The sequence below is a fragment of the Macaca thibetana genome, chromosome 18 (assembly GCF_024542745.1).
Source record: "Macaca thibetana thibetana isolate TM-01 chromosome 18, ASM2454274v1, whole genome shotgun sequence".
Classification (NCBI taxonomy): Eukaryota; Metazoa; Chordata; class Mammalia; order Primates; family Cercopithecidae; genus Macaca; species Macaca thibetana.
Window position 1 is genome coordinate 66,387,362 of NC_065595.1, and position 25,569 is coordinate 66,412,930.

Genomic DNA, 25,569 nt, shown 5'->3' on the forward strand with positions numbered 1-25,569 from the left:
TCATTTCCTCCTCACACAGCTTGTGCCAAGCTTGTGCAATACGACCTGCTCATGAAATCCCGCCTCGTAGATGGCGCCTCCCACCTGACCAACAGGCCAAGAGAGGCTGCTGCAGACATCGGAAACGCCAAAGCAGAAGCACTCGGAGCAGCCCTGGGGGTTTTTCTCCTTCAGGTTGTAGAATCCTGGCTTGCAGCGATTGCAGGCTTTCCCCTCAACATTTTCCTGTAAGTTAGGGGAAAAGATTAGCTTTGAAACCAATGTGTCCAGAATGAATAAAATGACATTCACAAGAATGACATTCACAAGGTGTTCAGTGATTCACAGAGACAGGAAAATAAACGTCCAAAGTAAAGGTGAGGCCTCATAAAGTCAATATTTCCAGAATAGAGATTTTGAAATATATATAATTTGATTTTGTAGCCAAGAACAAGGCTGGAGGTCTTAAAAGTTGGTCATTCTATTTAAATTGTTTTGTTTTGTTTTAAATCTTTCATTTTTTACTGATCTTTCTAGCATCTCAAAATCTGAAGACAGCTATAGAATCTTCTGTCTTATTCATAAATGCTCAAGATTATTTCCAGTCATATATAACACGTGCCTAAGACTGCATAGGTGGGAATAAGTACATAGGTACAATGGAATATCCTATGAATTATGAAGAAATTGTTATTAATATTATAAGGCCAAATAAAACCCCTCACTGGCACCACATTAATGCATTTCTCGTGACTATTCAACTCCCTTTTAAGAGAAACTCAAAATAGCATGTCTGCCTTTAACTGGTGTTCTCGGAAATGTAACGTTAACCTGGTTCTCCTCCAAATACAAAGCTGGAAAAGAATATCACAGAATTCAGGTAGGGGCCAAGAGCATCTCTTTTCCAACTACTCAACTCAGCCTTTACTGGTTGAACATAGTCATAAAAATACATAAGCAAATGGATACAGCTCTGTTCCAATAAAACTTTATTCACAAAAACAGGCAGCGTGTCGGATTAGGCCCACGAGCCATAGTTTACCAAGTCCTGGTTTAAAGAAAGAAAACAGAGATGAGGCCTACAGAGGGAGGTGGGAATATAAAGGTATGCAGTGCTTGGTGTCCTCTAAGAAGTCACAGAAATGCCTCTGGAATATATGACCATTACCACAGGTACAAAAAAAGCCAGCCAGATGCCCACGTAAGTCCAAACATACATAATACAGCCAACTCGGTGTGGCTTGGAGAGAAGGGGCAAGGGCAGCTCTGCTTAAACCTTACCACTTTGCTCGAGAACTGATCATTGGAGCCAATGGAAAACACTCCTTTTCCAGAGAAGCTCAAAGGAAGTTCAGGGGCATCTCTGACCTCCCCACTTACCTTACAAACACAGGGCCCTGTGCAGGGCTCGTCACTGGCACTGCCCACTGGGTTGCACCCACAGGAGACACAGGCCGGGTAATCCTTATAGCCAAGTTGGCAGCGATCACATTTTTCTCCTGCATAGCCTTCCTTACATGGGCACTGACCCGGCCCCTTCCCTAGAAAGACAACAATGGCAATGACCCAACACGAAGGCAAAAGAGGTTTAAAGCAGGGGTTGGCAAACGTTTTCTGTAAAGGGTCAGAGGTGTCTATTTTAGGCTTTTTGGCCTCAGAGAATCATCTGCAGCTGCTCAGCTCGGCCGTTATCGTTTGAAGACAGTCGTAGAGAATACACAGGCAAATGGCTACATCTCTGTTCCAATAAAACTATATTCAAAAGGACAGACAGTGTGCTGGATTTAGCCCATGGGCCATAGTTTGCCAATTCCTTGTTTAAAGAAAGAAAACAGAGATGAAACCCACGGAGGGAGCTGAGAATATAAAATGGTAGAGTGACTTTGGAAAATTCTTTGGTACTTCTTCAAAACGTTAAGTACAAAGTTACTGTAAGATCCAGCAATTGCACTCCTAAGTAAACACCCAATAAAATGAAACATACATCCACAAAACGCTTGTACATGAGTGTCCCTAGTAGCATTATTCAGAATAGCCCCAAAGTAGAAACAATTCAAATGTTCATCAACTGATGAATGGATATATAAAATGTGGTATGTCCATACTATGAAATATTATTTGGTAATAAAAAGGGATGAAATACTGATACATGCTACAACACGGATGATCCTGAAAAAGGGTCATTATACTAAATGAAAGGAGCCAGTCACCAAAACCCAACATATATGGTTCCATTTCTATGTAATGTTCAGAATAGGTAAATCTGCAAAGAAAAAGCTAATTAATGATTGCCAGGGGCTGGGAGGAGGGGCTGGAGGAAAGTAGGAAGTAACAGCTAGTTTGTAAGGGGCTTCTTTACGGGGTGATGAAAATGTTCGACTTGGCCGGGCGCGGTGGCTCAAGCCTGTAATCCCAGCACTTTGGGAGGCCGAGACGGGCGGATCACGAGGTCGGGAGATCGAGACCATCCTGTCTAACACGGTGAAACCCCGTCTCTACTAAAAATACAAAAAACTAGCCGGGCGTAGTGGCGGGCGCCTATAGTCCCAGCTACTCGGGAGGCTGAGGCAGGAGAATGGCGAGAACCCGGGAGGCGGAGCTTGCAGTGAGCCGAGATCGCGCCACCGCACTGCAGCCTGGGTGACTGAGCAAGACTCCGTCTCAAAAAAAAAAAAAAAAAAAAAAAAAAATGTTCGACTCTTAGATTGTGGCGATGGTTGCACCAATACACCAAAACAATGAATTGTAGACTTCAAATGGGAGAATTGTATCGTTGTAAATTATAAAACTGTTTGTAAAAAATAAAAAGCACAGATGCAAGTGGCAGAGAGCAGCAAGCACTATCTTTGCTTTTAATGTCAGCTCTGAAAGCTTCAGGCCGTGTGATCTCAGGCACGTTTCTTAACTGCTCTGAGCTACAGTTTCCTTGCTTGTAAAGTGGGCTAAGTAATTTCTATCTGCTGTGGTTGAAAAGTTTAAATGATATATATTTTTAAATGAACTCAATTGATGGTAAATGTCACCACCACTATCACCATCATCATCTTCATTATCATCATCATCATCCCCTCACCAGTTGCACGTCAGAATCAATTCAGTTGGGTAATTTACCCTCCCCATTGCTGGGGGGCCCATCCATCCCTGCTGGTCAATATCCACTTTAACTGCCAGTGGCTGAGAACTTGATGGAGTCACAGGAGTCTCTGAACAGATGCAACCTATTCAGGAGACCCTGGTATTTGCAAGTCAATCTGCCAGTTTTTGAAACGGAAAGAAAGAACTCTGGCATTTACCAAGTTAACAGGAGGACTTGCTTGCTCTGTGAGATGAGGTATGCAAAAGCCCTCCGAATGTCTTCTAAAAGCTAAGCAGAGCAATTGCTATTTACTGTGTTACACACATGGCTTTAAAATGAGCCTTATTTCTTCTTTCATCAAATGCTCAATTATCTGCTCAAACGTCATTTTATCACCCCAACATTGTCACCTCATTACCCCATCTCCCTCCATTTTGCTTTATGTCCATGACACTACCTCTTGACCTGGCATTACATTACCCATGTACTTGTTTGTTTAGTGTTTTTGAGAGCAAGGACTTTGACTACCTTGTTAAGTACATATTCCCAGGTCCTCAAAAACTGCCTGAGACACAGTAGGTGCTTGATACATACTTGGTGAACAAAAGAATCAATAAAGAATCATGTTACCAACTGGCTATATAATGGTAATAGTTCCAGTATGTGCACATCTTCCACACACACACAAAATCAACTACAAGCACAAAAGTGAATCAAGTGCTTACCATTGCGTAAGTCAGAATGAAGGTCATCCTTAACACAGACAGAACTGAGGGACCCCACAGGGTCACAGTCACAGGGGCGGCAAGGCTCATCCTCATAAGGAGACACCTGAAAGGCAGAGGTTGCCCTGGATTCTCTTACTAGAAATAACAGCAATGTTGGCAATAGTATCAATAAGAAGGTATTGACTTTTTATTCAAGATGAGACTATTATTTTGTGCATGGGGGTGGGAGTTAGGTTTCAGGAAGATAAGGTGATCTCAAGCCAGGAAGCCCAAACATCTTTTCGATGGTGACAGTAGTTAGTACCATTAGCAAAGTGGCGTCTTTTTCCATTATCCCTGCTATCCAGCCCCCCTCGCTCTGCTGTCTCTCAGAGCCACGTTATAACCAGACCTCCACAAGGACCCATGCAACAACTACACATCAAGTCAATTAAAGATTGGCTGAACACGGCCGGGCATGGTGGCTCATGCCTGTAATCCCAGCACTTTGAGAGGCCAAGGCAGGCAGATCGCGAGGTCAAGAGATTGAGACCATCCTGGCCAACATGGTGAAACCCTGTCTCTACTAAAAATACAAAAATTAGCTGGGTGTGGTGGCACACACCTATAATCCCAGCTACTCAGGAGGCTGAGGCAGGAGAATCACTTGAACCTGGGAGGCGGAGGTTGCAGTGAGCCAAGATCATGCCACTGCACTCCAGCCTAGTGACAGAGCGAGACTCTGTCTCAAAAAATAAAAATAAAAATAAAAAAGATTGGCTGAACACCTCCTACAGGCAAGAGACAGCTGCTTTAGTTATGGCTGAATTTTCACATCTGTAGCTAGTATTATGACCCAGGATTACATAGCTAATGGGCCCCTAAATTCAAGTTAAATAACAATGACTGACATCCTACTTTGAGCAAGAAAAGCAGGACAGATAGAGTAGGAACTATATATATAAAAACACTACTAGTGTAACAAGGATATAAATGAAATATTACAAAAGTCTCCAATACAGAGGTTAAGACTTGACAAAGTCTCTTTTCCACCTGGGGAAGATGACGATCGACAATGGCAAAGAAATACTCTTACTTTGTGTGGTCTATAATATCCATCAATACAGGTCTCACAGTTGATTCCCATGGTGTTCTGCAAGCAGTTTGTGCAAACCCCTCCTCCTCTGAACTGTCCAGCAGTATTCAAACTCTTCTTCTGCTTTGCAACACTTTCATCATAGTAACAGTCTTTGGCTTTATTGTGACAATTACATGCTAGGAGAATATTTTAACATCTCAGTTCATTGATGTAGCATGCCTTATACAAAGAAAACTCTCAACCTCCCTAAGTAAGTTCTATGACTTTAGATTAAATTAAAATCCTAGAATAAGTCATGTTAATAAGATATGGGCAATATTATGGAAGACAATTGGGAAGAGCTATTAATATCAAAATAATAAATGCACATACCCATTTGACCCAGGAAACCATCTCCTGGGATTACATTTTGCAGAAGTATTTACCCACCTGAGAAGGACCTATACAGGGTTAATCACTGCATAATTGTTTGTGTGGACAACAGACTAACAACCATCAAAATAACCATTGATAGGTGGTTGTTTAATAAATTATACTACATTTGTATAACGAAATTCTGTGCAACTGTTTTTGAAAACAGCATTTCTAATTGCTAATATGGAAAGATTTTCACGATACATTGTTAAATATAAAAAGTGATGTGGATCATGCACCGTGGCTCACGCCTGTAATCCTAGCACTGTGGGAGGCCAAGGTGGGCGGATCACGAGGTCAGGAGACGGAGACCATCCTGGCTAACACAGTGAAACCCATCTCTACTAAAAAGCCAAAAATTTAGCCAGGTGTGGTGGCGGGTGTCTGTAGTCCCAGCTACTCAGGAGGCTGAAACAGGAGGATGGCATGAAGCATGAACCCAGGAGGCGGAGGTTGCAGTGAGCTGAGGTCGTACCACTACACTCCAGCCTGGGCGACAGAGCAAGACTCTGTCTCAAAAAACAAACAAACAAACAAACAAACAAACAAAAAACAAAAAAAGGCAATGTATACAACGGCATGCATAGTACATTGTCTTCTGTGTAAAGAACTGTATTGGCTGGAGGGATATGTTAATGTATGCTTTATATGCATAGCAATTTTAGGAAGGGCATACTAGAAAATAATAAAAAATGCAAAGGAAAATAATAAAAAGTGCAAAATAAAAAGCAAGTGGAAGTCATGCTTTTTACTACGTACTTTTACATACTGTTAGCTGTAGGACCCTTGTGAATATATTGCCTATTTAAAACTTAAATCCAAATCAATACGGAATATACAACCTGGCAGATCCCATGGTAAAAAAACAAAAACAAAAACTAAAATAAAATTAATACAGAATAATAAACTATATGGGAAGGGGGACTTGTAGATAAAACAGCAAACCCATAAAGATACATTTAGGCCACAATAGTAAAAATTTTAAGATACTTTGCAGCTTTGGCAACTACTTAAATTTCTAAGAAAACAAGTTACTTGCTAACTATAAAAGTTGTTAAGGGCCGGGCGCGGTGGCTTACGCCTGTAATCCCAGCACTTTGGGAGGCCGAGGCGGGCGGATCACGAGGTCAGGAGATCGAGACCATCCTGGCTAACACGGTGAAACCCCGTCTCTACTAAAAATGCAAAAAATTAGCCAGGCGAGGCGGCGGGCGCCTGTAGTCCCAGCTACTCGGGAGGCTGAGGCAGGAGAATGGCGTGAACCCAGGAGGCGGAGCTTGCAGTGAGCCGAGATCGCGCCATTGCACTCCAGCCTGGGCGACTAAGCGAGACTGTCTCAAAAAAAAAAAAAAAAAAAAAAAAAAGTTGTTAAGACACCATAAACTTAGACGTAGTAAGAGGAAAAGTGCACTGACAGTCAGATTCTAAGCATACTGACCTTCACATGTATTGCCAGAGGACACGGTTCCAGGCCTCCAGGGCCGCTGATGGTACCCAGGACAGCACCTGTTACAGCTCTCCCCGCAAGTATTATGCTCACATTGACACTGCAGTTTCTATACAATAAGGAAGCCAGAACTGGATCAGAAAATGTATCTGCTTATTTTTCTTAATTTCATGACAGAAAGAACCTATCTGTCAAAACCTATCTGTCACAACAGAACCTCTGTTGTGGCAAGACCTCACGACAAAGGATATATGAATATCATCAAAGCAAGCTGGCATTTAATTTTTAGATGCCAATATATACAAATAACCTGGTTACAAACAGAAGTAAAGAGGAAGAAAGCAAAACCAGAATACGACTTAGCTAATAAAAACTTTTTTTAAAAAGATGCATGGACATTAAGGGTTTAGAAGCTCCTGTTAATAATTTTCTTAGTGTTCATCTATATATTTTTCGGCATCGATAATAGAATAGTCCTATTCAAGAGGTAAAGAATTACAAAGATTAGAAGAAAATAAGAAGTAACTTCACATAAGTGTTTTAAAAGGGAAGATGTCAGGACCAGCCTGGCCAACATGGTGAAACCCCATCTCTACTAAAAATACAAAAAAATTAGCTGGGGATGGTGGCACGTGCCTATAATCCCAGCTACTCGGGAGGCTGAGGCAAGAGAATCCCTTGAACCCAGGAGGTGGAGGTTGAAGTGAGCCGAGACTCTGCCACTGCACTCCAGCGTGGACAACAAGAGCGAAACTCTGTCTCAAAATAAATAAATAAATAAATAAATAAATAAATAAATAAAAATTTTTAAAAAATAAAAGAAGATGTCATATTATTCATTTAATGTAATGCTAAAACAGATAAACTTTTAAATCTTTTTCTAAATTTTTTACTGAGAAAGAGTCTCGCTCTGTCACCCAGGATGGAGTGCAGCAGCATGATCTCAGCTCACTGCAACCTCCGCCTCCCGAGTTCAAGCGATTCTCCTGCCTCAACCTGTCGAGTAGCTGGGACTATAGGTGCACACCACCATGCCCCACTAATTTTTGTATTTTCAGTAAAGATGGGGTTTTTCCATGTTGGCCAGACCGGTCTCAAATTCCTAGCCTCAAGTGATCCACCCGCCTCTGCCTCCCAAAGTGCTGGGATTACAGGTGTGAGCCACCACGCCCCTTTTAAATCTTGATTTAGTACCAACAAAATGGAAGGGGAGAAAATAGGAACAGAAAACCCTTCTTTAAAAAAATGTAAACATAATTTATAATTGCACATGTTTTTTGTTTGACTTTCTTATAGACAGAAGGGCTTCAAAATTAATAAGGCCCCTGAACTGTACACTTTCAAATGGTTAATTTTATGTTAGGGATATTTTATCACATAAAAAAATCATTGTAAGAACTTAATTAGAAACATATCCTCCAAAGCAAAATGAAATTGTTTAAAAATGATACCAGTTAAACTTCTGAAAATCTGTTTTTTTTGCAACATAATTTTATACCTTTCATGTTTGTTTTGAATAAAAAAGAGTAATGCAAATATTATAGGCACAATTTATTTTTTGAAGTTTTAGTGAAATGTAAAATACTAGAACTCACCTTTGTAGTTTCATCCCATGGACAGCTACTAGCATGACCATAGCAGATACACATGCCTCCAACAGAAATGTCCTTTATTGAATAATAATACTAAGGAAAAAGAAAGTCATGAACAAAAATTAAAACCTAGATTTCAGTGAAATGAAAATGTTGGCACACCAACAAATATCTCATGTGGTTTAAGAGTTTTTACTGGCAATCTAAAATATAATTACATGTACATTTAAAAATTATATTTCATGCACAAAGAATCCTGTGCTCAATTAAAATAAATTAGGCTCAAATTAGATCATCAGAACCCAAAGAAGTCTAAAAGAATTCCCCAACTTGGCTGCATCTTAAACCAAGTCAGTATTCTTTCAAAACTCATTACTGAAAATCCTAAAAACATTGGTAAATTGAATACAGCGCTCTCTAGAAAAGATCATGAACAACTAAGAGTTACCTTAGAATGCAAAGTTAGTCTGCCACACAAAAATCAAGAAACGTCAATCACATTAACAGAACAAAGTGCTTGCCTCTGAAGAAATGCACTCACCACTTCTCTAGGTTTTTACATGTTAGTGTTAATAGACTTCCTTTTACATTTCCTTTTCCATTATTCATTGCTAGTGACTAAAAATGTGATTCACCTTTGTTTATTGATTTTGTATATTGCAACATTGCTAAATTCACTTTTTATTTCTGGTAGTTGCTTTGTAGATTTTCTACATACATAACCATGTCATCTACAAATAATAACAGTTTAGTCTTACTATGCGTGCCTTTTTTTTTTTTTTTTTTTGATAAGGCGTCTCAGTGGTCTATCATCCAGACTGGAGTGCAGTGGCGTGATCTCGGCTCTGCAACCTCCACCTCCTGGGTTCAAGCTATTCTCCTGCCTCAGCCTCCTGAGTAGCTGGGATTACAGGCATGCGCCACCACACCCGGCTAATTTTTGTATTTTTAGTAGAGACCGGGTTTCACCATGTTAGCCAGGATGGTCCTGATCTCCCGACCTCGTGATCCACCCGCCTAGGCCTCCCAAAGTGCTGGAATTACAGGCATGAGCCACTGGGCCCGGCCTTCTTTTTTCATTATTGAACATTATTGAGCATTATTGAACAAGACGTTTTCAAATAATAAAACTCTGCCAAGGCGAATTAAAGAAGATTTAGATAAGTGAAAAGTTACAGCAGGTCCACAGATTGGATGACTCAACATTGTTAAAATGTCTTCTAAAATTCTTCCCAAATTGGTCTAAAGAATCAGTGGAATCCCAACGAAAATCTTAGCAGGCTTTATTTTTTTTTTTACGGAAATTGACAAACTGATTCTAAAATTTATAAGGAAATACAAGAAACCTGACCTCTCAAGACCTACTATAAAGCTACAGTAACCAAGAAAGCTTGTTATTGGCACAAGAATAGACCAATAGATCTATAGAACAGTAGAGAGTCCAGAAATAAACCCACAATAATAAGGTTGAATAGTTTTCAACAAGGACCCCAAAACAAGCAAAATATTCTCAACAAACAGTGCTAGAACAATTATATATACATATAGGAAAAAAACAAAAAACAAAAAAACTCCGACTCCTTCCTCACATCAAATACAAAAATTAATATGAAATGAATTATAGATGTAAAAGCTAAAACTATAAAGCTACTAAAAGAAAGCATACCATGATATCTTGGTAAATTTGGGATAAGCTAATATTTTTTGAGGTCATAGAAAGCATTAATCATAAAAGAAAAAATGGTCAATTGGGATTCATCACAAAACCTCTGCTCATCAAAAGTCACAGGAAACTGAATAAGCAAACACCAAGTAGAACGGATATGTTTGCAATATATACATATCTGATGAAGGATTCATACACAAAATATATAAAATTATGTTATAAGTCAGTAACAAGGAGGCTTATTTTTTGTCCAATTTAAAAATGAACAAAAAAATCTGATTGTATACTAGTAAGCACATTGTCAACATTAGTCATCAGAGAAACACAAATTAACATCACAAAATGCCAATACATGCACACAGGAACAGCCGGCATAAAAATGACTGATAGCACTAAATATCTAAGAGTGTGTAGTGCAGCCAGAACTCTCACACATTGCTGGTCAGACTACAAAATGGATACAATTACTTTTATTTTTATTTTTTAAATAGAATTGAGGTCTCCCTCTATTGCCCAGGCTGGTCCCAAACTCCCAGGTTCCAGTGACCCTCCCATTTCAGCCTCCCAAAGTGCTGGGATTACACATGTGAGCCACAACACCCAGCTGGATACAAATACTTTTTATGTAAGTTTAGCATTTTCTTAAAAAGGTAAACATCCACCTATCCTATAACTTAGTAATCCCACTCCTGGGTTATTGAAGGGATATGAGGATTTTTGTGACACCAGTCTTATACACTTAACTATATACTTAAAATCTGTATGCTTTCCTGAATGCAAATTATTTCTCAAACTTTAAAATTTGCTATGAAAGAAAATCCTCAGTTGCCGAAGATCAGATGTGGAACCAGACTACAATGTGATGAATAAAGACCATGACATTCACCACATTATGGCACTACGGGGACAGGGTGGGTGAGGGACCTGAGGACACGATTTTGGCCCATCACCTAAAGGTAGCATCTGTAACAACATAGCAATCTTACATGAAATAAGGATATAGCCACTGGCAAGAAAAATGGCCAACACGTGGGGGAAAGAACAACCAAAAAGGAAAGAAGAAAAATAATAGTTCCCTTAAATAAAATTAATCTTTCATAGTGGCAGGACTGCCGTCCCATACTCACGCGTCTGGTAACAATAGGATCCAGGTCTTTAGGTTCCCGGTGGCTAAGGGTCATGAGATCTGCATTGAGTGTTCTAATGCGCTGTAAGCGAAGGCGAATATATCGCGCAGAAGTGAATTCCAACAACTTGGGTGAAAGATCGTCAGCGCTTGGTCTGCCATTGATGAGTGATGTATGAATCTGAAGATGAAGGCATCAAAATAGATGAATGTCAATTTTTTTTTTTTTGAGATGGAGTCTCGCTGTATGGTCCAGGCTGGAGTGCAGTGGCGCGATCTTGGCTCACTGTAACCTCCACTTCCCAGGTTCAAGCAATTCTCCTGCCTCAGCCTCCTGAGTAGCTGGGACTATAGGGGTGCACCACGATGTAGAGCTAATTTTTGTATTTTTAGTAGAGACAGTGTTTCACGATGTTCACCAGGTTGGTCTTGAGCTCCTGACCTCAGGTGATCCACCTGCCTCAGCCTCCCAAAATGCTGGGATTATAGAGGTGAGCCACTGCACCTGGCCACAAATGTCAATTTTAAGCATGCAAAAACATAGCCCTGATTGTCCAATGTCAGGATAGAATCTTTAAGAGATACTATCTAAAATCAAAACAAAACAACTAGCTTCTTGTAAAAGTATGTCTAACATTTGTTAATTACATGTGAATTACCATGATCTCAGTGTCTTCAGTTTATTGAAGTTATCTATTTCAGTGTCTCAGATATACTATATACTTAAAATCTGTATGCTTTCCTGAATGTAAATTACGTCTCAAACTTTAAAATTTGATATAAAAGAAAACCCTCACTTGCCGAAGATCAGATGTGGAACCAGACTGCAATGTGAAGAACAAAGACTATAGCATTCATCACATTATGGCATTATTGCTGCAGATCTTTTAAGAGGACTGTTTCTCTCCATGTGGTTAGAATATTTCAGCATCTGTCCCGGGGCTACACCTTCTCTGAAGCAAATTTTAGATGTTATGAATAGGCTTCGAGAAGAACAAAGAAAAAGTACCACAAAGCCTGAATGATACAGGCTGCCTTAATTAATCTCTGCCCTTGAAACAACACACAGCTCACTGCAGAGTTCCCGCCGTGAAGAGCACTGGAGAGTTTTTGTAGTTTCATCTCTTCGAGCCAGGTGCTACTAAAGAATGGGCTGTTTCTCATTACACCCTGACTTTAAGGAAGTGTATACAATCTGGGCACGCTGGGAACTAAGCTGCAAGACTTCAAGAGTCTCCAGCGCTCACCACCTACCGAGGAGAACATTGAGAAAACTGAGAACTACAACTCTGGGGGACATTTTAGCTCTCTAATATTTCAACAAACGTTCTTGCCAGGGTGCTGTGGGGAAGATGCTCTGAAGGAGGATCCAAGGGCATCATTAAATCAGAGCAGAGTGAAGACTGAGAGCCTCCTTGAAGAGAGGAAGTCAACAAGGTAAACTACATTGTTTGTGAAATTACTCATAACAGACTTGACTCATGGCCACTTTAAATAGAGCTAGATAGGTATGTTAAAGAGTTTTGTATTGACAGAGATCAATTTTGCGTCTTTAATGTTGGCCATGACAACGGCTGTCTTAACATCTGAGACAGGGAGACTCTGATGAGGAAACAGATCTTGCCGCAGCGGGCACCATACCCACCTCTCCATGCTCAAGTGGCACCAGTCTGGAATAATAGGAGGTGCAGATCACTTCATCATCAGCCCTGTAGGTGGGCGGCCCTCGTCTTGGAGTTATATTGTAACGAGACAAACACTCTGAGTCGCTGACTGCATAATACTGCCAGGGGCTGAACGTGGTGCCGTCTAGAGAACGCTCCAAAATCCAGTTTCCAGGTCGAGGGGCATTGGCAGCTTTAATGATGACATATGCAACTTGAAAGACCTGAAACAAAGACACTGAAAAGTCTCAGTCCAGAATCGATATAAGCCAGGCACAGAATGAGAGCTACTGCATGATCTCACTTAAAGGTAGAGTCTAAGATAGTTGAACTTAGAATCAGACAGTAGAGTGGTGGCTGCCAGGAGCTGTGGGAGAGGGGAATAGGGAGATGGTGGTCAATGCATACAAAGTTTCAGTTATGCAAGATGAATAAGTTCTGAAGATATAATGGATGATAACAATACTGTACAGTATACTAGAAATTTATGTATTAAAAGGGTAGATCTTATGTATGCTCATCATATACACAAAAGGGTAGCTATGTGAAGTGATAAATATATTAGTTATCTGGATTGTGATGGATGATTCTTTCATAGTGTATATGTATGTCAAATCAAGTTGTATACCTTAAATATATACAATAATTTTTTAAAAAAATAGAATCAGTAGCAGCTGTTTAAAAACAAAAGTGCATCTTGAGAGAACTGGTATACATTGGTTGCCAAAATTGAAGCTCTGGAGTATAACTGCTCATACATGTTAATCAGAAACGTGTCTTGTGAATAATCTCTTAGTAGCATTTGTTTCCAGAATAAACTCAAAAAGTACAAATAAATTTGTATTATTATTATTATTAACAATATTGGTATGAACATAAGAGCTTGTTCTTGTTTCCAGTGTATGTTATTTGGATCTTGAAAGATACTTGTGTTATGTTACATTAACAGTAGTGTTAAAAGTATTTTTATAGTGATTTGGAGATAACACAACTAAATATGAGAAAAAAGTCAGCCCACTACACATCTCCAGAATGGCTAAAATCCAAAACACTGACAACACCAAACGCTGGGGAGGATGTGGAGCAACAGGAATTCTCATTCATTTCTGGTGGGAATGTAAAATGGTACATCCTCTTTGGAAGATAGTTTGGCAGTTTCTTACAAAACTAAACATGCTTGCCATACTCACTAGTAAAAATGCTCACCATACTCAGCAGTCATGCTCCTGGGTGTCTACCCAAATGAACTGAAAACTTAGGTCCTCACAAAAACCTGCACCACCATTGCCAAAACTTGGAAGCAACCAAGATGTGCTCTAACAGGTAAATAGAAACACATGCTATGGTGCATCCAGACCATGGAATATTAAGATAAAAAGAATGAATTCTCAAGCCACAAAAAGACATGAAGAAACCTTGAATGCATATTACTGGCTGGGTGCAGTGGCTCATGCCTGTAATCCCAGCACTTTGGGAGGCCAAGGCTGGTGGATCTCCTGAGCTCAGGAGTTTGAGACCACCCAGAGCAACGTGATAAAACCCCATCTCTACTAAAATACAAAAAAATTAGGTGGGTGTGGTGGCACGTGCCTGTAGTCCCTGCTACTCAGGAGGCTGAGTCATGAGAATCTCTTGAACCCCAGAGGCAGAGGTTATGGGAAGCCAAGATTGCGCCACTGCACCCAGCTTGGGCTACAGTGTGAGACTCTGTCTCAAAAAAAAAAAGAAAGAAAGAAAGGCTAGGTGCCGTGGCTCACGCCTGTAATCCCAGCACTTGGGGAGGCTGTAAAAAAAAAAGAAAGAAAAAAGGCTAGGCGCCGTGGCTCACGCCTGTAATCCCAGCACTTGGAGAGGCCGTAAAAAAAAAAAGAAAGAAAAAAGGCTAGGCGCCGTGGCTCACGCCTGTAATCCCAGCACTTGGGGAGGCCATGGCAGGCAGATCAGCTGAGGTCAGGAGTTCGAGACCAGCCTGACCAACACGGTGAAACCACATCTCTACTAAATACAAAAAAATTAGCCAGCCATGGAGGCGCATGCATGTAATCCCAGCTACTTTTGAGGCTGAGGCAGGAGAACCGCTTGAACCTGGGAAGCAGAGGTTGCAGTGGGTTGAGATTGAACCATTGCACTCCAGCCTGAGCAACAAGAGAGAAACTCTGTTTCAGAAAATAAATAAATAGGCTGGGCGTGGAGGCTCAAACCTGTAATCCTAGCACTTTGGGAGGCCTAGGCAGATGGATCACGAGGTCAGGAGATCGAGACCATACTGGCTAACACGGTGAAAGCCCGTCTCTACTAAAAATACAAAAAAATTATCTGGGCATGGTGGTGCATGCTTGCAGTCCAGCTACTCGGGAGGCTGAGGCAGGAGAATCGCTTGAACCCGGGAGGCGGAGGTTGCAGTGAGCTGAGATTGTGCCACTGCACTCCAGCCTGGGTGACAGAGCAAGATTCCATCTCAAAATAAATAAATAAATAAATAAATAAATAAATAAATAAATAAATGCATATTACTAAGTGAAAGAAGCCAATCTGAAAAGGCTCCATACTGTATGATTCCAACTGTATGACACTGTGACAAACGCAAAACGATGAAGACGGCAAAAAGATCAGTGGCTACCTGCGTCTCAGGGGGAGGGAAGGAGATGAATAGGTGGAGCACAGGAGATGTTTAGGGCAGTGAAACCACCCTGTATGATACTTTAACGGTGGAAACATGTCATTACACATTTGTCTAAACACACAGAACGTACAACACCAAGAGGGAACCCTCATGTGAACTATGCACTCAACAATAATAATGCATCAATATTGTCTCATCAGTGATAACAAATGCACCATTCGAATGAAAGATGGTAATAGCGGGAGAAACTGGAGGGGAGGGAGAGAGTGAGGAGTATGCAACTTTGTACTTTCTGCTCATTTTTCTATAAATGTAAAACTGTTCCAAAAATGTCTATTAATGGAAAAAAATTAAAAGTCAGAGTAATGAGGAAACAAACTGGGGAAAAAAATGAATGTAGATGACTATTATCAGCAGGAGGAGACTAGGCAGACAAATCCTGGATTTGGAAGGGACCCTGGTAGACATCTAGCCCAAAATCTAGCACTGAGAAGGAATTATCTCTCCAAAAACCCCAGGCCTTCTCCAAGTACTTCCAGTGACAGGAAATTCATTAGCTCCTAAGACAGTCCCTTTGTTTTAAGACAACTCCCTCATTAGAGGATTTTTTTTTTTTTTTTTTTTTTTTTTTGAGACAAGGTCTGACTCTGCTGCCCAGGCTGCTGGAGTACAGTGGCACGATATCAGCTCACTGCAGTCCCAACCTCCTGGGCTCAAGTGATCCTCCCACCTCAGCCTCCAGAGTGGCATGCACCACCACACCTGGCTAATTTTTGTATTTTTTTGTGGGACAGGGTCTTGCTACGTTGCCCAGGCTGGTCTCAAACACCTAGGCTCAAGTGGTCCACCCACCTCGACCTCCCAAAGTGCTAGGATTATAGCCTTGAGCCACTGTGCCTGGCCAGACAATCTTATTTTACATTGATTCAAGCTCCCCCATAATATTCTACAGGCTGGAGCTGCAGAAAAGATCTTGGATTCCACTTTCATGTAACTGTCCTTCAAGTATCTGAACACAGCTATCATATATCACCTCCAGAATCTCTCATTTTTATCCTTAATATTCTGGTTTCCTGAAAACATTCATCATTTAACAAGACATCCTCGCCTTGTCATAAGGCTCTGGACATAACCTTATTTTAAAATGCAGCTCCCAGAAATTGAATAGAGAACTCTAAATGTTTTCTGAACTGTGAAGAACGTAGTGAAAATATCACACCCCTGTTTTAGTTATTCAGCCTTAGCAAGCACTCACTTTTCTGAGAGTAAACTTAGATTACTAACTCAGGTCGCGGTAGCAAGCAACAATAACCAAAACATGCCTTCCTCCATGTGAACTACTACTGACTCCAGACTTCCTTTAACCCAGATGGATACAGGTGATTTTTTAAAAAACCAAGCTCTAGTACTTTTAATTTGTAAAATAGATACACAATACATGTGTGTAAATGTACCTCTAAACGTGCGTGTGTACAGTTGACCCTTAAACATGTAGTTTAAACTACATAGGTCCACTTATAAATGAACTTTTTTGTGTGCTTCTGCCACCCCTGAGACAGCAAAACCAACCCCTCTTCCTCCTCCTCCTCATCCTACTCAATGTGAAGATGACAGGGATGAGGACCTTGATGGATCCACGTCCACTTAATAATAGTAAATATAATATTGTCTCTTCCTTACAATTTTAATAACAATTTCTTTTCTCTAGCTTACCTTATTGTAAGAATATACCATAAACATATAACACACAAATACATACATAATACATAATACAATACATACAACACATAAAATATGTGTTAACTGTTTATGTTGTCAGCAAGGCTTCAAGTCAATAGTAGGCTATTAGTAGTTAAGTATTTTAGGGAAGTCAAATGTTATTCATGGATTTTTTGACTGCATTGGGAGTTGGCACCCCCAACCCTCAAGTTATTCAAGGGTCAGCTGTGTGTGTGTGTGTGTGTGTGTAAATATATATATATGTATATATAAAAATTTAGGCCAGGTGTGGTGGCTCATGCCTGTAATCCCAGCATTTTGGGACGCTGAGGTGGGCAGATCAATAGAGGTCAGGAGTTCGAGACCAGCCTGGCCAACATGGTGAAACCCCATCTCTACTAAAAAAATACAAATATTAGCTGGGTGTAGTGGCACATGCCTATAATCCCAGCTACTTGGGAGGCCAAGGCCAGAGAATTGCCTGAACCTGGGAGGAGCCAAGATCGCACCACTGCACTCCCAGCCCGGGTGACAGAGCGAGACTCCATCTCAAAAAAAAAAAAAAAAAAAAATTTACCCACGTACACACACATACACCTATATGTGTATGTCTTCGGAAGGAAGTTGTTAATTTACTGAGTCTTATTGCCTGAGTTTTCTTGGGTTTTATTTCTTTGCTTTTCTTTTCCCTGATTCTGGAATTCCATAGAATCAATAGGGACTAATAATTCTATCTCATTATAGTAATTCTTTCCACCTGCCAGAAATGTTCTCCAATGGACTTCAGTGTGCGAGTGATTTCAGGGAGTTGGATGTTTTGGCTATCTCTGCGCTTGTGCTGCTTTCCTTTCGAAGACAACTGCCATTTCTAAAGCACATTAGAAGTGAAATAAGGGCCGGGTGCAGTGGCTCGCGCCTGTAATCCCAGCACTTTGGGAGGCTGAGGCGGGCGGATTATGAGGTCAGGAGATCGAGACCATCCTAGCTAACACGGTGAAACCCCGTCTCTACTAAAAATACAAAAAATTAGCTGGGCGTGGTGGTGGGCGCCTGTACTCCCAGCTACTTGGGAGGCTGAGGCAGGAGAATGGCTTGAACCCGGGAGGCGGAGCTTGCAGTTGAGTGGAAGCTTGCAGTGAGTAGAAGCTTGCGCCACTGCGCTCCAGCCTGGGCGACAGAGTAAGACTCTGTCTCAAAAAAAAAAAAAAAGTGAAATAATGTGTTCAGGGGCTTTGACAAGGAGGACAAGGGAGAACATTCTCATAGCTACTCAACACTGTCCAATGTTTTTGTAAATGTTTGCATCATAAAAGTTGAACTCTATGAATATGTGGGTTGTGATCATTCATCACTGCTGCACATGTGAAACGACTTCACAAAGCAGAGGCGCCACATAAGCCAGGATGATCAGGCAGCCCATTTGGGAGGGAGAGAAGGCAAGGTCATTTACAAAGACATCTGAAACAGAATTACTTTCTGTCTTCCAGTTTCACATTTGAAAATGGAAAGAACAAGTTTACCACGTGCATGTTAAGAGCTTTACACATGTATCATCACATTTAATCCCAAACAACCCCGTTATTGTTTTTGTGCCCATTTTACACATTTGGAAACTGAAGAAAAGAGAGGTCAAGGAACAAACTACTGAGTTGCAGGTCCCCAAAGAAACCAGGTGGTGTCAACTCCAGAGCCCTTCAGCCACCCTGCGTACTGCCTGCCCCCAAATCTTCACACACACATAGGGTCACTGAACTTTCGTTTTTGTAATGCCAAGAAACAAACAAACAAAAAGATTCCTACATTCACCTGGAGACCAGGTTCATGTGTTAGGTACCGTGGCAGCTCTTCCAGATATTCTGCTGAGTCGGAGAAGAGGATGGAGAGTGTGCAAGAAACAACAATTAATGACTTCTAATGCCACGAAGCACTTTCTGCGGCTAGTGCCAATGCCACATGCTTCATTAGAATTATTAATGCTTTGAATTTTTTTTTTTTTGAGACAGTGTCTCGCCCTGTCGCCCAGACTGGAGTACAGTGGCGTGATCTCGGCTCACTGCAACCTCTGACTCCTGGGTTCAAGTGGTTCTCCTGCCTCAGCCTCCGGAGTAGCTGGGATTACAGGTGCACGCCACCACGTCCACCTAATTTTTGTATTTTTAGTAGAGATGGGGTTTTACCATGTTGGCCAGGCTGGTCTCAAACTCCTGACCTCAAATGATCGATGCCTCTCAAAGTGCTGGGATTAAAGACATGAGGTACCATGCCTCAACAACTCTTTGAATTCTTACAACTACATTCTTCTTACGAAGTAAGTACTGTCATTTCCCCCCATTACAGATGAGGAAATTGGGGCACAGAAAGGTTAGGTAATCTTCCCAGTATCTTACAGGTGCTGAACTGTATACAGCAGGGCTTGAACCCAGGCAGTTTGTACTCTTAAGCACTATGCCGCGCTACTTCTAGATATTGCAAAGAAAAGGAAGGCCGGGCGCAGTGGCTCAAGCCTGTAATCCCAGCACTTTGGGAGGCCGAGATGGGCGGATCACGAGGTCAGGAGATCGAGACCATCCTGGCTAACACGGTGAAACCCCATCTCTACTAAAAATACAAAAAATTAGCCGGGCAAGGTGGCGGGCGCCTATAGTCCCAGCTACATGGGAGGCTGAGGCAGGAGAATGGCGTGAACCGGGGAGGCAGAGCTTGCAGTGAGCTGAGATCCGGCCACTGCACTCCAGCCTGGGCGACAGAGCGAGACTCTGTCTCAAAAAAAAAAAAAAAGAAAAGAAAAGGAAAGAAATCCCAGGCTGAGACAACTGGTAAGTCCTAACCCAGTTTTTCCACCCTTTTACTTCCACCACTGTCATTCCTTTCTTTCCTTCCTTCTTTCCTTCCTTTCTTCCTTTTCCTTCCTTCCTTCCTTTCTTCCTTCCTTCCTTCTTCCTTCCTTCTCTCTTTCTCTTTCTCTTTCTCTCTTTCTCTCTCTCTCTCTCTCTGTTTCTTTTTCTTTTTTTTTGATATAAGATCTTACTCTATCACCCAGGCTGGAGTACAGTAGCATGGTCACAGCTCACTACAGCCTTGACCTCCTGGGCTCAAGAGATTCTCCCACCTCAGCCTGCTAAATCACTGGAACCACAGACAAGCCACATGATGCCTGGCTGATTTTTTAAAATTTTCTTCGTAGTCATGGGATCTCACTACGTTGCCCAGGCTGGTCTTGAACTCTTGGGCTAAAGTGATCCACCCACCTTGGCCTCCCAAAGTGCCGTGATTACAGATGTGAACCACCGACCCAGCCCATAATTATTTCAATACCATGTGCCAGTATTTTATCAACCTTTTGCCAGCTTTTATTCTGAGAGCTTAGTTGTATGTTAGAAAATGATACCAAACAGAAAAACAATCACAGTGAAAAACTTCAGGATGAACTTTCAAGGGAGGAGTTAGTTAACTTTTATCTTGATCAAAGCCTTCCTTAGGATGTTGGCCATTGTTCCCACAATCTCTCAATAGCCCTCAAGGTCCTCAAACTGGAGACCAGGACACAAACTAGGGGTCCTGAGAGTGGTGAGTCTGATAAAGAGGAAGAGGTGCTATGAAGACTCTAAATACAATTTGTCTTCATTTTGCCCCATTTTGGGCTGAACTATTTCCCCCAAAATGCATACATTGAAGTTCTAACTTCCAGTAGCTGAGAACATGGCTGTATCTGGTGACAGGGTCTTTAAAGAGGTGATTAAGTTAAATGAGGTCATTGCAGTGGGCCCTATGTCAATATTTTTGGTGTCATAGGAAAAGCAGATTAGGACACGGACAGTACAGAGGGAAGACCCTGTGAGGACTCAGGGAGGATAAGCCACTATGAGCCAGAAGAAACCGACTCTGCTGACACCTTTACCTTACACTTCAGCCTCCAGAACTGTGAGGACGTCAGTGTCTCTTGCTTGAGCTGCCCAGTCGGTGCTACTTGTTACAGCAGTCCAAGCTGATTAATACAGGCCCAATTCACCAATCCTGTGTTGACAAATTGGTCTTACACATAATGTAGGAAAACTGAAGGATTTTCTGTTAGTATGTAGAACTTTTTTTTTCTTTTTGAGACGAAATTTCTCTCTTGTCGCCCAGGCTGGAGTGCAGTGGCGCAATCTCGGCTCACTGCAACCTCTGCCTCCTGGGTTCAAGCGATTCTCCTGCCTCAGCATCCCGAGTAGCTGGGATTACAGGTGCACACCACCATGCCCAGCTAATGTTTGTATTTTTAGTAGAGACGGGGTTTCATCATGTTGGCCAGGATGGTCTCGAACTCCTGACCCCAGGTGATCCACCCGCCTCGGCCTCCTAAAGTGCTAGGATTACAGGCGTGAGCCACTGTGCCTGGCTGGTATATAGAATATTAAACCCTTGTCCCAATAAAATCCACAATATTTCTTTTGCCCTTTTTTTGCATGGTTGACTAAACTGCCTTTTCTCTGGATTTAAGGTTGGCTGAACACAAACTGATGATGCAGGGGTTCTCACTAGACTCACAGTCAATGTAGTCTTGCTAAACCTGCAGCTGATACAGCCACTTTTAAATCCACTTTCATCACGATTTTCCACCAAGTAGCCTTTGTTAATGATCACTGGAATGCACATAAACAGTGTCACATAAATAAAGTAGGCACACATCAAACGCCACTTTCTAAAAAGGAATCCAGACAGGAATGTTCATGTGGGCCTCAATCTTAACTTAAATATATAAAATCCATCTCAGGCACAGATGTCTAAAAAATACAGATAACTGAATTTTCCAGCATCAGAGGTCAACTTCCCATGTGCAGAGAGAAGGGAAGCCTCTCGTCTCCACAAAGTGCAGCTGTTCTCCGCAGGCTCTCAGGAAATCTACAGGGCTCAACACCAGGCACGACTCCCCTCTGAAAATTCTCCATGGAAGAACCTACCTGCCTCCATGGGGGTAACTGAACAGTGAATGAAGGCATCTTTTCTCTCTTGCATGAAGGAAATGAACTTTTCCCAGACAAAAGAGATTTAGATGAACAGTTAAGTGCGTTTGATAAATAATATTGCTCAATTATCCCTGTGAAAGTGGCGATTTTGTGCTAAGCTTTATGTCTCATGAAATTATTAGAGAATGAAATGTAAAATGACCATTTGAATTAATACTTACTACTCAGGAATAAAGAAGCAGTTATTTAATAGGAAGCTAATTACTAACGCAGATATCGCTCACTTCCAGTTTTATAGTGTGTCAATCACCAAAGCACTTCAGTCAATCGATCAGCACGTGAAGTGGCAACAAAAACTAGGAAAAACAGAGATGCTAGGGAGCTGAGAGGGAAGGAAGGATGCCTGGATACACATTTTAAATACAGTTCTCAGAGCAATTACTTGAAATGTCATTTATATTATATTTCAGTTGGCAGTTTTAACTGTTATCTCCTCATTTTAGGAGCAGTATACTCAATTAACAGACCAAAAAAACCCAGCTTCATAAATGAGAAGAACATTTTAGAATAAAACATGATTTGTTTCTCTTTAAATTTGGTGCTGCCATTAGATGTGCAAAATAAACATGTCCCAAAATTAAAACAAAACAAAACATGTCCTTGTCCAGTAACTTTTCTCTTTTTTCCCCATTTTCTTTTGGCTTTTTGTTTTGATTAGGGGAGGAGGGACAGGCTGCCAATAGTGATAAATTTAGATCAAGCAGATTTCTTTCCTTAAAATTCTTAAAATTCATGTCTCAGACAGGACAATCTAGGAATGCTCCCTTCAGAACTATGCTGAGATACTTAAAGTGGACGTTGAAGAAAAGTCAAAGTAAGAAAGACGATTGCTGACAAATAGAGGGCACAGAGATACCAGCCCATTTAAAACGTAAATAGTAACCCATGATAGTAATCTGGAGATAGGAAAGGAATACTTCAAATACCCATCAGAAGCAGTTTTGTCTTCTATCAGTTAGAAAAGCGATTTCAGAAGGAGCCCACCCGCAAGCTGACCCATGGTCCAGGTGCCACCGTTTCCATTTGAGGGTGACTAATAGAATTGTTGTTTTAAAAAGCATGCAGGCTGGGGGTGGCGGCTCACGCCTGTAATCCCAGCACTTTGGGAGGCCAAGGTGGGCAGACAGCAGACTGCTTGAGCCCAGGAATTGAGACCAGCCTGGGCAACACGGCAAAACCTCGTCTCTGCAAAAACTACAAAAAAAAAAAAAAAAAAAAAAATCATCCAGGCATGGTGGCGCATGCCTATAGTCCCAGTCATGGAGAGGCTGAAGTGGGAGGATCACTTGAGCCTGGGGAGTCAAGGCTGCGGTGAGCCGTGATGGTGCCGCTGCACTCCAGCCTGGGTGACAGAGCGAGACCCTGTCCCTCATCCCCCGCAAAAGGTGCTGAACCGCTTTATCTAAGAAACAGAACAGACAAGTAAGAGGTTGGTTTCCATTCCTAGTCCCGATGTATTTCTCCCTATAATTGTTCCCATTGCTCAAGCTGACCAAGTGTTCTTGGCGATTTTGCTAAATTTGTGGAAAATTAGCTGGAACTACCTCAAAACCACAGCCAGACATGTCACCAAATGCTCTTGGTGGGGATCTTCATTTATTTTCCCCACCTTGTAAGATCCACATGACAGCCAAGTGCCCCTGGAATGATATAAACCCACTTGTGAAATGCAGTTATAGGCCATTTTCAGACCTGAGAAATCCAAAAAGCACCTTTTCTATTCCCCAACTCCTAACCATTCCCTTGGCCGGAACTATTGAGTTTTCACCTAGGAGTATCTTCGCCTTTGAAATCACACTAGGCTTTTCTCCAAAATGCAGTTCCCCATTTGTTCATGTTGGGACGGTGGTGGCAATGAATGGCATCCCTGCCTTCCTCTTCTGGCTGTGGAAGTAGGCTCAGAAATCTGTCATGAAGATTGGAAAAAGCAGTTTGCAATATTCCAGAAAAAAGCAAACCGGAGGATGTGGTGTAGATGGGCGCAGCAGAGGCCTGCTCAACACACTCCCTCCTGTGTCACAGCCTGAGTGGGTGCTTGTGGATCCACCCTGGAAGCTCTGTCCTGTGGGCCAGAACCTGTGCATCGGAGAACAGCCTGCACAGGAAAAGAAGAGCGCACACATGCCCTGGGGGAGAGAGTCAGCTGTCCCCGAGTGAGGACAATGACTGCTCCTCCCTTGAGGACAGGTGGGGGAGGGGTGAGCAAAGGAACACTCCACAGGGACACAGGAGACTGGGGACAAGGGACACCCACTAACAATTTTTCACTGCAGCTTCGTCCAGTCATCATTAACTGAGCATCTGCTTTGTCACAGGGACTACGCCAGGTGCCACAAATATGGCAGCGGATGGAAGGTCAATGTGACCCAATGCCCTGGTGGGAAAGCCAGAGGCTGACCAAGTCACTAGGGAGAAGGGCGGAGGCTACGAGAGTGTCTGGGTGTTGGGGGAAGGCCCATTAAGTCTGGAGAAGGCAGATAGTCAGGGAAGGCTTCCCTGAAGGTATCTCTGAAGCCAGATGGGAGATGTCCAGGTAACTGGAGCGAAGGTGAAGAAGGACAGAGTGGAACCCTGAGGGCAGAGCACAGAGGAAGGAGTGCAGAGACGGCAGGAGAGAGCCAGCGGGGGCCTGGTCAGGACCATGGGCCAGCACGCAGATCTTTGTGCACCGTGGTAAAACCCTTAGACCATCCAGGACCTGAAACCAAGGAGCTACGGGGTCACCAGGGCTGAAGGTCACATAATTGGATGTTGGTGCCTGGAAATCATGAGAGATGGTGGTGCTGACTGTAAACACCAAGAGACCAGAGCAGAGAGAAAAGAATGGGTCTTACGGGGTTTTCTAAAAGGTCGAAACGTGAGTGAGAAGGAAAACACAAAGAGGCCAAGCAGGGCCTTCCAGCTCTGATCAGATCCCTCTCTCCACTGTAGGAAGAGTGCAGAGTTCTCTCCCACGTAGCCCCAAAGCCCACACCTCCCCCCTCTTGCCTCCGTCCCAGAGAATTTCTGGCTAAAAACTCAACTTCTTTTCACCTCTTCTCCTAGTCCTCACATTGACCTGGTTTTGCCCCAGTTGATGGAGCGATGGTGAAGAGCTTACAGCTTGCATCCCTTCTTCTTATGCCTTATTATGAGAAAACACACGGGTATCACACCCAATGACAGTAAAAGGGGCCCTTAATCATTAAGCCTCGAAAATCCAACAGGTGATACTGCCCAGAAAAGCTGTGCAAATCCGTACTTAACGAACTCCATTAAACATTAACCTATCAGTTATACATTTACAACACCCAGAAACAATAATTATGTGTTCTTTCCTTCGGGCACTAAATCCAGCCGAATCGTTGATAGTTTCAGCACCAGAGAGATGAGAAAGTATTATTTTGTGTGTGTGTAAAATTTCACTTTTGATATGGATCTTTGGTCTATATTCTACTTGAAGATTCTCCTT

General features: G+C 42.1%; 1 protein-coding gene across 2 annotated transcripts in view; it reads right to left on the reverse strand.

Annotated features, from left to right (window-relative positions):
- The window catches only part of LAMA1 (laminin subunit alpha 1), a 165,800-nt gene that overhangs the window by 91,772 nt on the left and 48,459 nt on the right, over positions 1 to 25,569 (reverse strand). For both annotated transcript variants that reach the window (XM_050767166.1, XM_050767164.1), the window contains exons 4-11: positions 12,752 to 12,994; positions 11,108 to 11,287; positions 8,318 to 8,407; positions 6,714 to 6,831; positions 4,859 to 5,037; positions 3,781 to 3,886; positions 1,360 to 1,520; positions 85 to 225 (exon numbers count right to left, since the gene is read on the reverse strand). In XM_050767166.1, the coding sequence (XP_050623123.1) occupies positions 85 to 225; positions 1,360 to 1,520; positions 3,781 to 3,886; positions 4,859 to 5,037; positions 6,714 to 6,831; positions 8,318 to 8,407; positions 11,108 to 11,287; positions 12,752 to 12,994 (1,218 nt within the window). The remainder of the gene's footprint in view (positions 1 to 84; positions 226 to 1,359; positions 1,521 to 3,780; positions 3,887 to 4,858; positions 5,038 to 6,713; positions 6,832 to 8,317; positions 8,408 to 11,107; positions 11,288 to 12,751; positions 12,995 to 25,569) is intronic.